General features: G+C 35.9%; 1 protein-coding gene across 3 annotated transcripts in view; it reads left to right on the top strand.

Moving 5' to 3' along the window:
* TMEM38B (transmembrane protein 38B) overlaps nt 1–17,329 on the top strand; it is a 53,236-nt gene that overhangs the window by 7,981 nt on the left and 27,926 nt on the right. For 2 of the 3 annotated variants that reach the window (XR_008291055.1, XM_015077224.3), the window contains exon 2: nt 4,610–4,766. Coding sequence is in view for 2 of the 3 variants with exons in the window: in XM_015077224.3 (XP_014932710.1) it covers nt 4,610–4,766 (157 nt within the window). In the remaining variant the exon portion in view is untranslated. Of the gene's footprint in view, nt 1–2,462; nt 2,611–4,609; nt 4,767–17,329 lie in introns of all 3 variants that reach the window. The other variant, XM_015077225.3, reaches the window with a different exon arrangement.

The raw sequence follows: 17,329 nt of genomic DNA, 5'->3' as shown, positions 1-17,329 counted from the left end.
TGTCCATAGTGTGTGTATGCAAGAGAACTTTATAGAAACGGCTATTTGAGAGGTGCCTGGGTGGCTCAGTTGGTTGAATGTCCGACTTTGGCTCAGGTCATGATCTCGCTGTCTGTGAGTTCAAGTCCCTTGTTGGGCTCTGCTGACAGCTCAGAGCCTGGAGCCTGTTTCGGATTCAGTATCTCCCTCTCTCTCTGTCCCTCCCCCATTCGTGCTCGCTTGCTCTCTCTCTCTCTCTCTCTCTCTCTCTTCTCTCTCTGTCAAAAATAAATAAACATTTAAAAAAATTAAAGAAAGGGCTATTTGAATTAGAGAAATTTTTCTAATTGACATAATTTTAATTTTTTTTTCAACGTTTATTTATTTTTGGGACAGAGAGAGACAGAGCATGAACGGGGGAGGGGCAGAGAGAGAGGGAGACACAGAGTCGGAAACAGGCTCCAGGCTCTGAGCCATCAGCCCAGAGCCCGACGCGGGGCTGGAACTCCCGGACCGCGAGATCGTGACCTGGCTGAAGTCGGACGCTTAACCGACTGCACCACCCAGGCGCCCCTCTAATTGACATAATTTTGAAAATTAGGCAAAAAAGACTGATCTGAGGGAGACCCTTCAATTCTGTTCTTCTCCTTTCTGTTTTGCTCTAATGAAATCTTAGTTTTCCTGATTTAAGTCTCTTAGGGATATAAGTACTTTTTTAAGGGCTGTGGTATGTCATTTTCTTTTCAGCCTTTCAATAAGAACTCAAAAAATTATACCTTGGGCTCAGAGAATAAAAGCAGCCCAAAGGCTGCATTTTGCTTACTTTCTCTGCTGGTAGTGATCAGTCCATTCAGCAGATAAATCAGCAAGTGTCTGCCAATGTACTAGGTAGTAAATATGTGTTTTGATCTATATTTTCTTATTTTAAATCCTTATAAGTTATGAATTATTCTCATTTAATGGAAGTTGAAACTTAAGCCAAGAGGGTTTAGTGTTCCTACCAAGAGGTCATGAAACTGGTCAAAACTGGTGTTTCAGCTGCTTCTTTGACTTATGACAATACAAAGGGAAATTAATGGTAGTAAAATCATAATACTTGAACTGTTGAAATGTTTCACATACATTTTTCTGTCATACAGTAAACATTTATAGGGTACCTACTCTGCATTAAAGTCTCTTAGAATTTTAACAGGTAAGAACTTTATAATGGAGCTAACAGAAACAATCTAGAATGTGATATGTCTTAAGAGGAAAGAATAAAATGTGACAGTTGAGGAAACAGGAAAGTTATTTTGACAGACTTAATCAGAAATGAATATTACATGAATGAATCATTTGTGTGAAAGCATTTAGTACATTTGATTCGGATTGTTGTAATGGTCAAAGGAAAACCTGAATATATTTGAATTTGGCTAAGCCAGTGAGTGGTATCAGATGGATGTAGGTAATGCTAAGTCTTCATTAGAATAATATAAGGAAAACAGAGGACAGATAGCAGTGAGTATTCCTTATTGTATGTTTATCAGAAGTAATTAATTACCTTGGAATGTGATCTTCATAGTGACTGTGCTATGATCGGCTTGTTTAGCTTTGTTACAGCTTTCTTGCAGTTAGAACTCCCATTTCCAGAATGTGTTGCTAGAGCTCACAGGGTATGCCTGTGAGAGAAATAGGGACACACACACACACACACACACACACACACAGTAGGGTTGGGAGAGAGTTAAGAGTAAGGGGGAAAGTGGTGTGTATGTGTAAATTAGCATAGAAAAAAAGAAGTCTTGAAGTTGTCACCTCTCAAGATAGTAATATGATGGAATGGGAAAAGTAGAAAGGAAAGGGTAATTTGGCTTTTACTTTTACTTATGTGGTAATAGCGATAAGCTAATACTTATTGCTTACTATGTGCCAGACCCCCGTTCTAAGTGATTTAAAAGTACTCACTTGTAGTTGATCCTTAGTGGATCCTTATAGCAACCCTGTGATGTAGATTACTTTATTTCTTTTCCTCTTTCGTGTGTGTGTGTGTGTGTGTGTGTATTTTTTTTCAAGATGTAGGAAAACAACTTGTTGAGTTCACACAAAGATTAAGTGCTGGTGCCAGGATTTATACCTGAGCAATTACACTCTAGAGTCCATACTCTTAAGCAGTCTATATTGCTTTTTAATGTGAAGATGATGCAGTATGGAAGCTAGTGACCACTGACCAAATGATAAGATTATACCCATTTATTAGGCTGACTGACCAATGTTGTAATCACTTACCACTGTGTGGGGCACTAGTGCCGATACACATATCCAGGAAGATTATATATACATATTAGAGACAGTAGTATTACATCTGACATAGGGTTTGGCTGTAAAGATAGCATGATCATGCATTAAAATAATTCTTGAAAATTCTTAGGTTTAGAGGAAATTGCTACACTGAAGATTGATGTCCTGCCTTTTAGTACATTTCTCATAACTGATTTTTCTTCCAGATTGGAACAGGTCACCATTTCTTGAGTTATCACCAGTTGCATATCATAAAACCTTGGCATCACTTCACTTGACAGGATGTGTACAGCACAGAAAATGCCCATCTGCCAACTCATTTGCACTCCTGGGCACATTTTGTTATGTGGAATGGTGGGTTGCACTAATTGACTTTTATTTCCTCCTTTTATTTTTCCTGAGCACATATGGGTGATTTCCATGTTAATTCAAGTATGATGATGTTACCCTACTGAACTCAACATATACATTTGTGTAGTTTTGTTTTTGTTGTTTGTTTTTGCATAAATGGGCCTTTTCCTAAGAGATAACAACAGTGAGTATTTTGGTTATATGTTCTTGCAGACCTTACTTTATGTATTAGTTGCATGTATATGTACTAATAGAAATATATGGTTTTCTGTTTCCCCCCGTAAATTATTTTTTATTGTACGTATTGTTTATATACATATGATTTTCTTTTTGACATATAAGTGCATGTAAAGCACTTTACCCAGATTCACCAACCACTTACATTTTGCCCCATTTATTTAATTTTTGCCAGCTTTATTGAGGTACAGTTGACAAAATTGTATATATTTAAAGTGTACAGTTTTATGGTTTGATGTGCATATGAATTGTTAAATGATTTTCACAGTCAAGTTAATTAGTACATCCATCATCTCACAATATTTAAATAACTTAAATTTTTTTTTTTTTAGTTGTGACTTAAGGTCTACTGTCTTAGCAAGTTTCAAGTGTACAATGCAGTATTAACTATAGTTGCTGTGGTATACATCAGATCCCTAGAACTTATTCATCTTACAACTAGAAGTTTGTACTTTAGCATCTCTCTCTCTGAATGTTTTTATTTATATGTATTATTTTCTCAAAACCACTTGAATGTAAATTGGAAGCACTTGCCCAGTTACTTCAAATTACTTAAGTGTGTTGATATTAAAAACTGCAGTTTAGTTATGAAAGTCAGAAAGTTTAACAGTGCTGGATCACCTGGGTGGCTCAGTCGGTTAAGCATCGACTGCGGCTCAGGTCATGATCTCACTGTTTATTGGTTTGAGCCCCATGTTGGACTCTGTGCTGACAGCTCAAAGCCTGGAGTCTGCTACAGATACAATGTCTCCCTCTCTCTCTCTGCCCCTCCTCTCTCTCTCTCCCTCTTTCTCTCTCTCTCTCAAAAATAAATGAACATTAAAAAAAAACTTTCAGAAAGTTTAACAGTGCTATGACACTATTATTTATGTAAGCCACAGCCCATATTTAGATTTCATTAGTTATCCCAAAGTTCATTTATAAATATTCTTTCCCATTCCAGGATGTGATCTAGAATACACATGCATTTAGTTGTTGTCTCTTTAATGTTATTTAATCTGGAGCATTTCATCAGCCTTATTTTTGGTATTTCTTGACTTCAACATTGTTAAAATATAGGCCAGTTTTTTGTTTTGTTTTGTTTTATTTTTTCCAGAAGAGCCCTCAATTTGGGTGTGTCTGATTGCATTAGTTCAGGTTATATATTTTTGTAGAAATACTGTAGAAGCAAAGATGTGTTCTTAGTGCATCATCTTGGGAGTCACCTTATACTGTTTGTTTACAGTGATGTCTGCAAGGTTTCTCCACTCTAAAGTTATTATTTCCTTCTGTAATTAATAAGTTATTTGTTAGGAGACATTTTAAGATGATGTGTATACCTGTTCCTCATCAGCCTTTCACCTCTAGGTTTATTTTATTCTGTTTCTAGCCAGTCATGTTAAAAGCTTAGATTATTTATTTCAGCTTTTATTTGCTAAAGTGCTTAAGATATAAATTTTTCTTAATATATTGCTTTGATATAGAACTGGAAGTACCTACAGTAGGGCTGGGAATGAAAGGAAAGAGTAGATAGGGAGATTGTTTATAATAATGTGTGATTAGGAAACTGGTAGTAGGAGCTGGACAGAGTATTTTAAAGGTGCTTCAGATTACCTCTGTCATAACAAAATGCTTAGAGTTTATGATGATCGTGATTGTCATACCCATGAGTAATAGTTTTTGAAAGTTATGAAATTAAGAAGTTTATTTCTTTAGTGACACCAGTACCTCAGGATTTGTTTAATATACAACTATCTCAGACCGCATTTTTACTTTACCATTTCAGGAGCCGTGGCAGTGGCATGGAAGAATCCTCTTTCAAGCTGGTTCACTGCTATGCTCCATTGCTTTGGTGGAGGAATTTTATCCTGTGTATTGCTTGCGGAGCCTCCGTTGAGGTTTCTTGCAAACAACACTAATATATTACTGGCATCTTCGATCTGGTAAGCTGCCATTATGGTGAACTATGAGACATTGTTAACTTTGTTCTGTAAATTATTAGTAAGTGAAAGTTTTTTCTTTAAAAAATATTTTATGTTCTTGAAAAGTTAATGCATGTACAAAGGAAGGAACTCAAATAAAGCCAGTTGTTTTAAGTACAAAGTTTGTCTCTCACCCTTCTCTTTTATCCTCTCCCAGAGGCAAGTATTGTTACCATTGTCTTATGTGTCTTTAGGGGAAGCTTTTCAGATATGAAAGGGCATCAGATATTTGGCCCCAAACAGTTTGTCTAACTAACTCAAACACATAGATGTCCAATAGGATAAAATCAAGAATGTGACCAACTACGCAAGAAGTTCCAAGTGATTATGATTCATATATAATCATTGTTCTTGTCTTATTCCTGTTGAATTTTTCAGAGTCTTAAGAGATTTAACACTAACTTTGTTTTTAATTTAGTTCTGAAGAAAAAAATGTTAGCAGGATTTGCTTTGGATTCTTGCAAATCCAAATTCAGTTATCCTTAAGAAGATTGATTCATCAAGCTAAAAAGAAGTATAATACAAAGCAGAGTGCTTTGATATATCTGAAGCAAAAACTATACTTTTAACTAAAAGCCATATCAAATATATAATATTAGGAACACTTAAAAGTTCACTTTTATTTTGATAAATTTCAAATGAATATGTAATCAGTGATAAAAGGGAACATTATAAATAGTAGTGAGGTGCCTGGGTGACTCAGTCTTTAAGCATCTGCTTTTGACTCAGGTCATGATGTGACAGTTCGTGGGTTCAAGCCTTGCATCGGGCTCTGTGCTGACTGCTCAGAGCCTGGAGCCTACTTCAGACTGTGTCTCCCTCTCTCTCTGCCTCTCCCCTTCATGTGCGCGCGCGCTCTCTCTCTCTCTCTCTCTCTCTCTCTCTCAAAAATAAACATTAAAAAAAATTAAAAAATAAAATAAAACAGTAGTAGCAATGGGAAGAAGTAATAATGGGAACCTGTGGCAGTGGAAACAAGTAGGAGTAGAATGATAAATGTGATAGCTAATATTTACTGATGTTCACTATATGTCAGCTAAATTCTTTATATTCATATTTAATCATAAGGGTCCTATAAGGTAGCCATTATTTTTTGCATTTGACAAGTGAGAAAACTAGTGCATAGAGAAACTTTGCTAAAATTTACATACTTAGTAAGTGATTGAGCTAGGATCAAAACCAGGAAATTTGATTTTAGAGGCTTGACATTTAACAGCCACTGGTTCTCATAGATTTGGGTTTTTTTGTTGTTGTTGTTTTTTTAACTAAACTCTACCACCAACATGGGGCTCGAACTCATGACCCTGACATCAGGAGTTGCATGCTTTACCAACTGAGCCAGCCAGGTGCCCCTATCTCAGAGATTTTGTTTAACCATCTCTTAAAGTATAGTCTTTCACTTCTATGGGTTTTTTTTTCTTTTTTTTTTTAAATTGAAGTATGGTGAACATACAGTGTTATATTAATTTTAGGGGCACAATGTAATGTTTCAACAATTCTATACATTACTCATTGCTCATTAAGTTAAGTGTACTCTTAATCCCATTCACCTATTTCACCCATCTCCCTACCCACCTGCCATTTGGCAATCAGCAGTTTGTTCTCTGTATTAAAGAGTGTTTTTGTTCTCCTTTTTTTTTTTTTTTTTTTTTGAGAGAGTGCAAGTGAGCGAGGGACAGAGAGAGAGCCCCACAAGGGGTGGGGGGGGCGGGGGAGGGAGAGAGAGGGAAAGAAGTGGGGCTCACCCAAAGTAGGGCTTGTACTCACCTGAAGCAGGGCTCAAGCTCACCTGATGTGGGACTCAGACTCACAAATTGTGAGATCATGACCTGAACCGAAGTCAGATGCTTAACGGACTGAGCCACCCAGGTACCCTGTTTATCTCTCTTTTTTCCCCCCCTTTGTTTTGTTTCTTATATTCTACATATAAGTGAAACCGTGATGTATTTGTCTTTCTTTGGCTGACTTATTTATTTAGCTTTATACCATCTAGGTCCATGTTTAACATCACTAATTATCAGGGAAATGCAAATCAAAACTATAATGAGATATCACTTTGTGCTGTCAGAATGTCTAAAATGAAAAACACAAGAAACAAGTGCTGGCAAGGATGTGAAGAAAAAGGAACCCTCATGCACTTTTGGTAGGAATGCAAATTGGTGCAGCCACTGTGGAAAACAGTGTGGAGGTTCTTCAAAAATTAAAAATAGAATTACCATATGATCTAGCAATTCCACTATCAGGTATATTTACCCAAAGAAAACAAAAAGATACATCCATTTTTATGTTTATTGCAGCATTATTTATAATAGCCAAGATATGGAAGCAACTGAAGTGTCCATCCATAGATGGGTGGATAAAGAAGATATGCCATATATATATAGTGGAATATTAGCTGTAAAAAAGAATGAGATATTGTCATTTACAACAACATGGATGGACCTAGAGGATATTGCTATATGTTTTAAAAGGCTTTCTCAAGGACTTTTCTTTCTATAACAATATTTTAAAAAGATATTGGAATAGCATTTATTACAATTTTTTAATGTGTGAAGATGTTAAAGCTATATAAAAAGTAGGATATCCGGAATCTGACTCTTACTGTCACTTCCACTTCTGCTCCTGTGTACTAACCACCATTCTTTCTTGCATGGACAAAATGATTATTTAAAAATAAGTTAGAACATATTACTCTTATGCTCAGTAGTTTCTTATCCGATTAAGAACAAAATCTAGGGGGGGCGCCTGGGTGGCGCAGTCGGTTAAGCGTCCGGCTTCAGCCAGGTCACGATCTCGCGGTCCGTGAGTTCGAGCCCCGCGTCAGGCTCTGGGCTGATGGCTCAGAGCCTGGAGCCTGTTTCCCATTCTATGTCTCCCTCTCTCTGCCCCTCCCCTGTTCATGCTCTGTCTCTCTCTGTCCCAAAAATAAATAAACGTTGAAAAAAAAAATTAAAAAAAAAAAAAAAAAAAAGAACAAAATCTAGGGGACCTGGGTGGCTCAGTTTGTTGAGCGTTCCACTTTTGATTTTGGCTCAGGTCATGATCCCAGGGTCATGGGATGGAGCCCTGTGTTAAGCACTACACTAAACATGGAATCTGCTTAAAATTCTCTCTCTTTCTCTCCCTTTCCCTCCCTTTCCCTCTCCCTCTGCCCCTTTTCCCTGCTTGCACACCCTCCCTTTCTCTCTACTAAAGGAAAAAAAAAAGAACAAAATCTAAAACTACCATGGCCCATAAAACTCTATAATCTTCTCTTTCATTCTTTCTGATGTAATCTTTCCACAGTCCTCCTGTTCAGTCTGTTCTAGCCACATTGGTTATGCCATTTCTTGAACATAAGGTGTTTTTCTACCTCAGTGCCTTTGTGCTTGCAGTCTTCTCTTTGTAATGCTATTTCCCTGGAAGGCTCATATTTTCTTTTTCAGAGAGGCTTCCCTGACTGAAATAACACCTCCTCTCTCTTGACTATCACATCTTCCTTCCTTCCTTCCTTCCTTCCTTCCTTCCTTCCTTCCTTCCTTCCTTCCTTCCTTCCTTCCTAAATTATTTATTTATTTTGAGGGGGAGAGAGAATCCCAAGCACACTCTGCACTCACAGTGCAGAGCCCAATGTAAGGCTCGAATCCACGAACTATGAGGTTATGACCTGAGCAGAAGTCAGATGCTTAACTAACTAAACCACATCATCCTTCTTTATTTTTCTCCTTAGACTAATTATTATCTGACATATTATCTGTTTATTTCTTTTTATGTTGGTCTGTCTCATTCCACTAAAATAATAGCTTCTCAGAGCAGAGACTTTGTTTTGTAAACTATATGATAATTACTTTTCTTGGTTCAGTAAATATATTGCTAAAGAAATGGACTACTGTGTATTGTTATATTATAAGGCATTTCTGTAATTGAGTAGCAAGGAAGTACAGATCTTGATTTTTTGATCCCTTAAATGAAATAAACTTACTTGTCTGGGGTGCCTGGGTGGCTCAGTTGGTTGAGCGTCCAACTTCAGCTCAGGTCATGATCTCACAGTTTGTGAGTTCAAGCCCCACATCGGACTCTGTTGACAGCTCAGAGCCTGGAGCCTGCTTTTGAGTCTGTCTATGTCTGTTTCTGCTCCTCCCCTGCTCGTGCTGTCTCAAAAATAAATAAACCTTGACATTTGTGGGGAGTCTGATTACAGTTGTAGGAGAGTATTGATCCCGGTGATGCCGGGCTCGCCACTCCTGGATTTACACCTTCTGATAGCTCTTGCAGGGAGTAACCGCTAACCTGGCAACAGATTTTGAAGTCACGAGTCTTGAAATCCTTCTCTCTCCATGGGCCATCTGGCTTCGGTCTTTATGCTGTGAAGCCCCCCCGCCTTTTAGATGCTTTTCCTTTAATATTCTATCATTAAAAATATATATATGTCCCATGGGCACCTGGGTGGCTCACTTGGTTAAGTATCTGAGTTTGGCTCAGGTCATGATCTCACGGTTTGTGAGTTCAAGTCCCTCGTCCCAGCTCTGTGCTGACAGCTCGGAGCCTGGAGCCTGCTTCAGATTCTATGTCTCCCTGTCTCTGCCCCTCCCCTGCTCTCTCTCCATCTCTCTCAAAAATATATAAAACATTTAAAAAATTTTAAAAATATAAAAATAAATACAAACCTTTAAAAAATTACTTGCCTATAAATGTACTCTTTCTTGGATTAAATGAAAAGGTGTGTTAGAAATGGAAAGTAAGAAATGCATTTTTATATAGTGAATTAGTAGAATAATATTTAATTATTTGTTAACCTCGAATCTTTTATTATCCCAATTTTATATTGGAAGAAATTGAGGCTTAGAGAATTGGTGAATGGCAGGGTCTGACTTCAACACCACAAAAAACAAATATTTAACCTAATGAATTATTATAAAGTATAACCTTGAAACCACTAGCCAAGTCAAGAAATAAAGCTTTGCTATCCGTCCATTCTAGAAGTCTCTTATGTGTGTCCCATGTTCTAATCACAATGATTTTCCCACCTTATATAACCATTACAGTAGAACACCATTGTCCTGAGTTTAAGGTAATCACTTCCTTGTATATTTTTATAATTTTGTCATCCAAATCTTCATCCATAGACACTATAATTTAGTCTTGCCTATTAAAATATTTGAGGTCTCTTAAGTCACTTTTGTTTTATAGGTTCCCTCTCCATTCCTTTTTTTTTCCTTATAATTTGTTTCTTGAAGAACCATGCCATTTGGCATGCAGAGTTTTCTAAAGTCTGGAATGTGCTGATTGCATACTGATGGTACAGATCATTATATTCCTGTATTCTCTGTGTTTCCTGAAAATTGGTAGATTGATCCAGAATACAAATCTGATTTAGGTTAGATCTCTTTGGCAAGATCATAAGAGGCCCAAAATACTTGATTTGCTTTCTCTTTTGTTGACATTAGACCTCTTACACTTAATGACTATTTTAAGTAATTGGGAAATGCAGAATGGTAATAGTCTAATTCTATCCTCTTGTGTATTAGATGGAATAGTATTATAAATAGATATTTCCCACTAATCTATTATTTAGTTACTCAGTTGTAGTATTCATGACAAATCCTTGATTCTTTATCTGTCAGTTTTCATGATAGTTGGTCCCCTGTCATCCTCCAAAGGTAACTAGTTTTTTTTGCTTTTTGTTTTTTGGGTAATTATGAACTCATGGATTTAAGCGTATTTCATAGGTTTCAATAAATTGTAGTTGTCATTATTGAGGCTTAGATTATTTCATCTTTGGCTGGTGGGAGCTTCTTCACATTGGCTCATCAGACTGATTAGCTCCTTGCTACTTAATATTAGGTTGATTGATCTACTTTTCTTTTGGAATCACTTATTTCTCTAAGGAGCTCTAGTGTCTCTTAGTGAGAAATGTCATTTCAAGACCACAATTTGAGGTAGAAATAGTCATTGTTATTGGATTGATTACTGTTTCTAAGCTTTCTCAGTGGACAGAGCTAAGAAAAATAAGGATAAAATTACTCGAGTTCATATTGATATTTCTAATTTAAATTCAAGAGCCTTTATTAAACTTTTCTCTGTTACATATATATCTCCTTTCTTCCACACTAAGAATTTTGTTTCTTGAGGGCACAAGACATAATAGAATTAGAAAACTCCAATGTTACTCATTGATTTTACTCTGTATTATATTATACACATAATACACAATAACTTTGGTGTAACAGTACTAATACTACCAGTGATGTGATTACTGAAAATATATATATTTTTGCATATATACTTCTCTATTCCCATTTTTAAAATAGATGTACTATTCTATATTGTCATAGTTACAATTATTACATGCTATAACTCTTCCCTTCTTACTCTTCATTCAGTCTTAGTTTTACAGCTAATTGTATGTTTAATGCTTTTTACCAGTCCTTATGTCTGTGTCTCTCTAGTAATTTTGGTTGTTTGAAGTTGATTCTCTAGGAGATTCATCACTGAATTTCGTATGTTGGTGTCTGTCTCTTTTGTACTTGAAAGTGGGTATTACTGGATATAAAATAATTGGATCATACTATGTATCTTTGAGGATTTTAAAGTATTACTCTATTTTCTTGTGTCATAAAGCATTGATGTGATAAAATCTGATAATCATTTAATTTTCTTTCCCTTATAAGTCATGTATGCTTTTTTTCTAGATGCCCAAAAGATTTTTTTCCATTAAAGCCTAATAATTTAAATAAAATAAGTCTTGGTGTGGGTCATTCTGAGTCAGTATTTTTAGGTGTGTGGTATGTTCTTTATAGTAAGTACACATTTTTTTTAATTGGCAAACTTCGTATTTGTACTCTTCTTCAGGAACTCCGATGATTGGTATATACTCTTTGTCTTTCTAAATCAGTGGACTTTTTAAATCTTTTTTTAAATTTAAAATGTTTTTCCCTTTCCCTTTCTGTTTCTTTGAAGGTAGTGTTATATTTATTTCTCTTTGTTTTCATTCTGGTTTGGTTTTCATTAATGAGGTGATTTCTTTTCCTTAAAAAAATTTTTTTTAATGTTTATTTATTTTTGAGAGGGAGAGAGACAGAGTGTGAGCAGGGGAGGGGCAGAGAGAGAGGGACACACACAGAATCTGAAGCAGGCTCCAGGCTCTGAGCTGTTAGCACAGAGCCCAACACGGGGTTCAAACTTGCAAACTATGAGATCATGACCCTGAGCCAAAGTTGGACGCCTGACTGAACCACCCAGGCGCCCCTTCTTTTCCTTTAAAAAATTTTTTTTTCCCGAAGGATTATATCTTCAGTTCTCACTTTTTCTAAATCTGATGTTTTTCTTTTATGTGTTGTATCAGTTTTCTTCATGTCTTTAGCTTGTTTTGAAATAGTGGGTTACAGTTTTGATCTGTTTGGTGGACACATTTTCCTGAGTGCTTTCATTGTCTATAGGGATTTATTCTGCTTTTCTTTCTTATAATAAACTTGTGTGTGATTTGACCTTGATACTTTTCCATTGGGCATTTTATGTTGAATTAGGTTTCTTAAACTTTTAGGATAAGGTGGAATTCAGGAAACATTTTCTGACTTCATAGATCTCCTGCTTCTGTTGTTTTTATAGTGTTCAAAAGATGAAGACCTGCTTTCTGAGATTTTCTGTCTTTTCCCCTTCCCCAGTTTGGTCTTAACCTTCTCTTTCTTCTTTTGCTCTGTATTGCTCAGTTTTGATTCCACACCAGTGTTTTCTTCACATGGGGCTTATTCTGGGGGAAAGCTTGGGTGGATCAGTTTTGCAAGTTCATGGGGACTAAATTGCTTCATCCCCTTCAGACCTTCTTACTATGGATCCTTTGTGTCACCTGGTTTTGGAGAATGCCAGAATATCTCCCAGTTTCAGCTGTTGTTGTTTCCAGATGGGCCTGTTGTGCTTTCTAGTGAATACTCATGAACTATTTTAGAGTTGTTTTGTTCTTGGGTCCATTAGTTGCCACCTACTGCATTCTTCTTTCTGCCAAACAATATAGGTCTTGTGGGTGTTGGTGAATTGTCTCTGCCCGTTTGCATTTTGGGATTTGAAGGGATACCTTGTCACATAGTTTTATTTTAAGTGTTGAAGATGGGATTTTGGTTTTGCCTTCTAGTTGCCCCGTTTTTATGTTGGGTGTTGAAGAGTTCTAAATCTGTGCAGACACTGGTGCCACCATCTTCCCCAAACCCTTGCTGTTAGTTTTAATGTCCCTTGTATGCAACCCCCCAACACCTGCCTGATCCCGTTTCCTTTCTTCCTTTCTCAGAGGTAACCATTAGCCTTAATTTTGTGCTTATCATTCCTTTACTTTTTTGTGTACTTTTAGCATATGTGTATATCCCTAAACTATAGTTTTTGAAAGTATTATATATGGAATAATACGTTTGTATTCTTTTTAATATATTTATTTTTGACAGAGAGAGAGAGACAGCATACAAACAGGTGAGGTGTAGAGAGAGAGGAGTATAGAGGATCCAAAGCAGGCTCTGTGCTGACAGCAGAGAGCTCCGCATGGGACTTGAACTCACGAACCGTGAGATCATGACCTGAGCTGAAGACGGGTGCTTAACCGACTGAGCCACCCAGGTGCCCCCATATGTGTGTATTTTTTAGTGACTTGCTGTTTTTGGTCAGCCTCTGTTCCTGAGATCCGATCTTATTGTATATGGTTGTAATTTATTAATTTTCACTGTATAGCATACTAGAATTAACTGTCATAGTTTATTCATCTATTCCTCTGTTGACAGAGACTTGTTTCCAGTCTTTTCCCCCCCCATTACAGTGTTGTCAAGAACATTCTTGTATGTACTTACTGGCACATGAGCAAGGTTTTCTCTTGGTATTTGCTTAAGAGTAGATTTATTGAGTTACAGGGAAAGTGATTCTTAAACTCTGCTAGATAATGGCAAATCATTTCTCATGGTAGTTAATTATTTTACATTTCTGTTGTATCGCACCCAACCTAAGAACTGGACTTTACCAATAATTTACGTATGTTTCTTTTCCCCTATCCCATTTCTCTGCACTTTTCCTACATATAACCTCTATGTTTGTGTTTATCTTACTTTTCTAAAAAGCGTATCATACATATGATTATCTACACAGTAAGTTTTTAGTTTTACTTGTTTTGGGCCCTATTTTAAAATGGGGTATTGCACTGTATATAGTTCTCTGGGACTTGTTTTTTTGTTTTCACTCAACATTATGTTACTAAGATTTACATGTGTTTACTCATGTGGTCGTTCATTCCTTCTCATGCTGTATAATTTATTATATGAATATTTATATTTTATTCTGCTAATGAGCATTGTTATTGGCTGTAAAACAATAACAGCTGCTGATGTAGTATTCACTATGTCCTAGACACTTTTCTTATTGCTTTGTATATATTACTCCTTTAAACCTTACAAGAACCTTGTGAGATAGGTACAATTTTATTCTCATTTTTCAGATGATGTAACTGAGGCAAGATGGGTTAAGTCACTTGCCCAAGGTGTCATAGATATCTAGTAGTTTGGGCCAGGATTCAAATCTAGGCTGTCTTTTGTTGGCTCTTATTGTTTTGGATTCTGGAAATACAGGCAATATCTCTGTCTTTTCAGACTCTTAAATATAAAAAATGATACTTGTTTAAAGACAGTATTTTTTACTGTTTTCTTTTTTAAGGTTTTAATAGTGAGAAAAAATGTTATAATCTTTGCTTTATTTTATTTTAATTTGAGAGATGAAATGATGTTTGGAATGTACTTCAAACTCTAGCAAGCTAAACTATGGGATTCTGTGAATGCCCTTATTGGAAAGGCCATCTTTATTTAGCACAATAGCTCACAGTGCTCACATGTGGATATTAGCACCATCTACTGGCAACGGGAAACAATAACTTGTTATGTCATAGTACAGTATTGTTTGGAAGAGATGTATATACCTTTATAGGATTTTTCTTTTTGAAAACTGTTTCTGGGGATATTAATATTTTGTAATTTTTCTGTGTATTGGGTTTTGTGCCCCAGTTTGATTTCCTTCAGCTTCCAAGTATCAACTATTAAATATTGCATATTTGCATAACTGAGACTGCATTATTTTGAGGAAAAATATAAGAAAAGGTATGGCTTTATAGGTCTGTAATTCTTTGTCTTTTTCAAAGCATACACAAAATGCATAAACTTATTAATTTGTTGGAATAATAAGAGCAAGAGCAAAGCTGTCATACTGGACTAATATGAACTTTATTTAGTTTGTCATTCTGTTTTGGCTTAGTTAAGTAAAACTGTCTTTTGTAGTCAGAGGAGTGGAATTAGTAGTAGAATGAAAACAATTCTCTTACTAACTGTGGGAAGCTTCTCTCTGCTAAGCTCTTGGTATTAACCTAAATTCTACTTTTCATCTTTCAATTGTTTATGGCTTGGCATCTTATTATATCCTATTTAGACTAACTTCTATTATTTTAAACTTCTGTTGTTTACTATTTTTCTCTCTCTTTTAACTTATGTGACTTAAAAATGTTTGAGAAATCAGTTGCCTTCTCATTCTATTTCTTGTCTGATATGTTCCATTTATTCCTCTTTTCCAATATGTTTTCTTTAGATACTTTACAAGTAAAGTATAAAGGAAGAATGGCTGTTTAGGGAGCCATTGGTCTGATACGTTTACTTGTGAATCTACTGAGAACAGCAATCAGTTGTTTTTTTACCCTGTGGCTATTTAACACTGTAAATGAGAACTGTTTTTTGTTTAAGCTGTTAGATTATTGTAGGTATACTTTAGAAATATCTGAATAAATAGGATAAAGACTTGTTTATTTGAAAACAGCAGTAATTACAGATTTTAGACCATATACCATAATGTCACATAGTTGGATATAAAAGTCCAAGGTTGCTAGTAGTTGAGGTTTTTTAACTCATCGTAAAGATAGTCTTGGTGTAGAGAATGAAAATGGGGTCATTTGTATTCTCTTTTAGCTTTTGTTGTTTCTTTGAGTTGTTTACTTTGGAACATTCATTCCTGCTAAAGTGAAATCTAATATCCCTTTCTTAATTTGATCTGCGGTGGATACCAAAGTATTTTTATTATATTTTAAATGTTTTTAAAAATTACTTAAGTGTAATTTTTCCCTCCAATACGTAACTGACTTCCTTATTTTATATTTAAAAAAGTTTTTTTCAACGTTTATTTATTTTTGAGAGACAGAGACAAAGCATGGGGGGGAGGGAGGGGCAGAGAGAGAGAGGGAGACACAGAATCTGAAGCAGGTTCCAGGCTCTGAGCTGTTAGCACAGAGCCCGATGCGGGGCTTGAACCCACAAACTGTGAGATCATGACCCAGGCCGAAGTCAGACACTTAAGTGACTGAGCTAACGAGGCACCCCCCCCCCCTTATTCTATATTTAATGAGAGAAGTGTATAGAGGCTCTCAAAATACATGAACATGTAAAATTTTTAAATTGAGTTGTTTCAAAATGATTTTTATTACCCTCAGATAATTTATTCCTTTCTCTCAAATTCTTTAATTATCAACTAATTCTTTGACTTGATATATTTTGTATTTTGTCTCCAGATTAACTGCTAATAAATGGTTTAATTTAGAGCTGTTTTTCATCGTGCTGAGTTTTAGGTGAGGGGGTAACAAAATGAATGATTACTGCCATCTAAGGACTATTGTAACTTATTATGTTATAGAGAAAAATGTATAAAGAGATACGTTGAGGCATAAGAACTGATTTGTTTTAGTTGTACAGAGCCAGCAGAATTTAGTCTGAACTGAGAATATTAAAATGAAACTCCCAAAGTCAATGTACATGGTAGTATTTGACTGGGATTTTGGAGAATAGGAAGGAATTGGTAAGTGGAGATGAAGAGAGAGTGCTTCAGCCTGAACAAACCATTGCATCCTGCATTGGATCTCTGAAGTAGTATTTATAAAATTTCACATTCCATGAATACTTTTGGGAATTCTGACTTTATGAATCATGAATTGTGGTAAGGCTAACAACTTCTTTTGAAAGAGATAATACTTCATTCACGTGGTGTCTTCTGTATCACTCTGCTAGAAAGAAGATTATGTTCTGCTTTAAGCACACAATTGTCTGCCAGAGAGTATTGTAGGAATGGGAGGAAAAAACTAGTGTGTTTCCCAATTGACACTATTGGTAAACTGTTTGAATGGATGCTTAGAATAAATGAGGCTTCAAAAAGTAATTTACCTGAGGAGTTATTCTTAAATTAGTATCACAATTTAATTGAAGAACAGTTTCATATACCTTCACCTGTATGAAAAAAAATTTTCCTCAACACAAATCTGTCTCCTTGAGAGCTATGACTTTTCTTTGCATAGGTCTTAGTTTATGTAGAACACAAAAGGACACAGGTGAAGATGTTAATAGGGTTGAAATGCAGGGCTCTTCTGTAATTCCTTTTCCCAGAAAATGACACTCTAGCTAGAAAAGTCCCTATCCTAAAAGCGATTGTACATTTCCTTCATTTTGTTAGTGGATTTAGCACTTACCTTCTAGAAGAGTATAGGCACAAATGAG

The sequence above is a fragment of the Acinonyx jubatus genome, chromosome D4 (genome assembly GCF_027475565.1).
Source record: "Acinonyx jubatus isolate Ajub_Pintada_27869175 chromosome D4, VMU_Ajub_asm_v1.0, whole genome shotgun sequence".
Classification (NCBI taxonomy): Eukaryota; Metazoa; Chordata; class Mammalia; order Carnivora; family Felidae; genus Acinonyx; species Acinonyx jubatus.
Note: the sequence above shows the minus strand (reverse complement) of the source record. Positions and strands in the feature narration are given on the sequence as shown.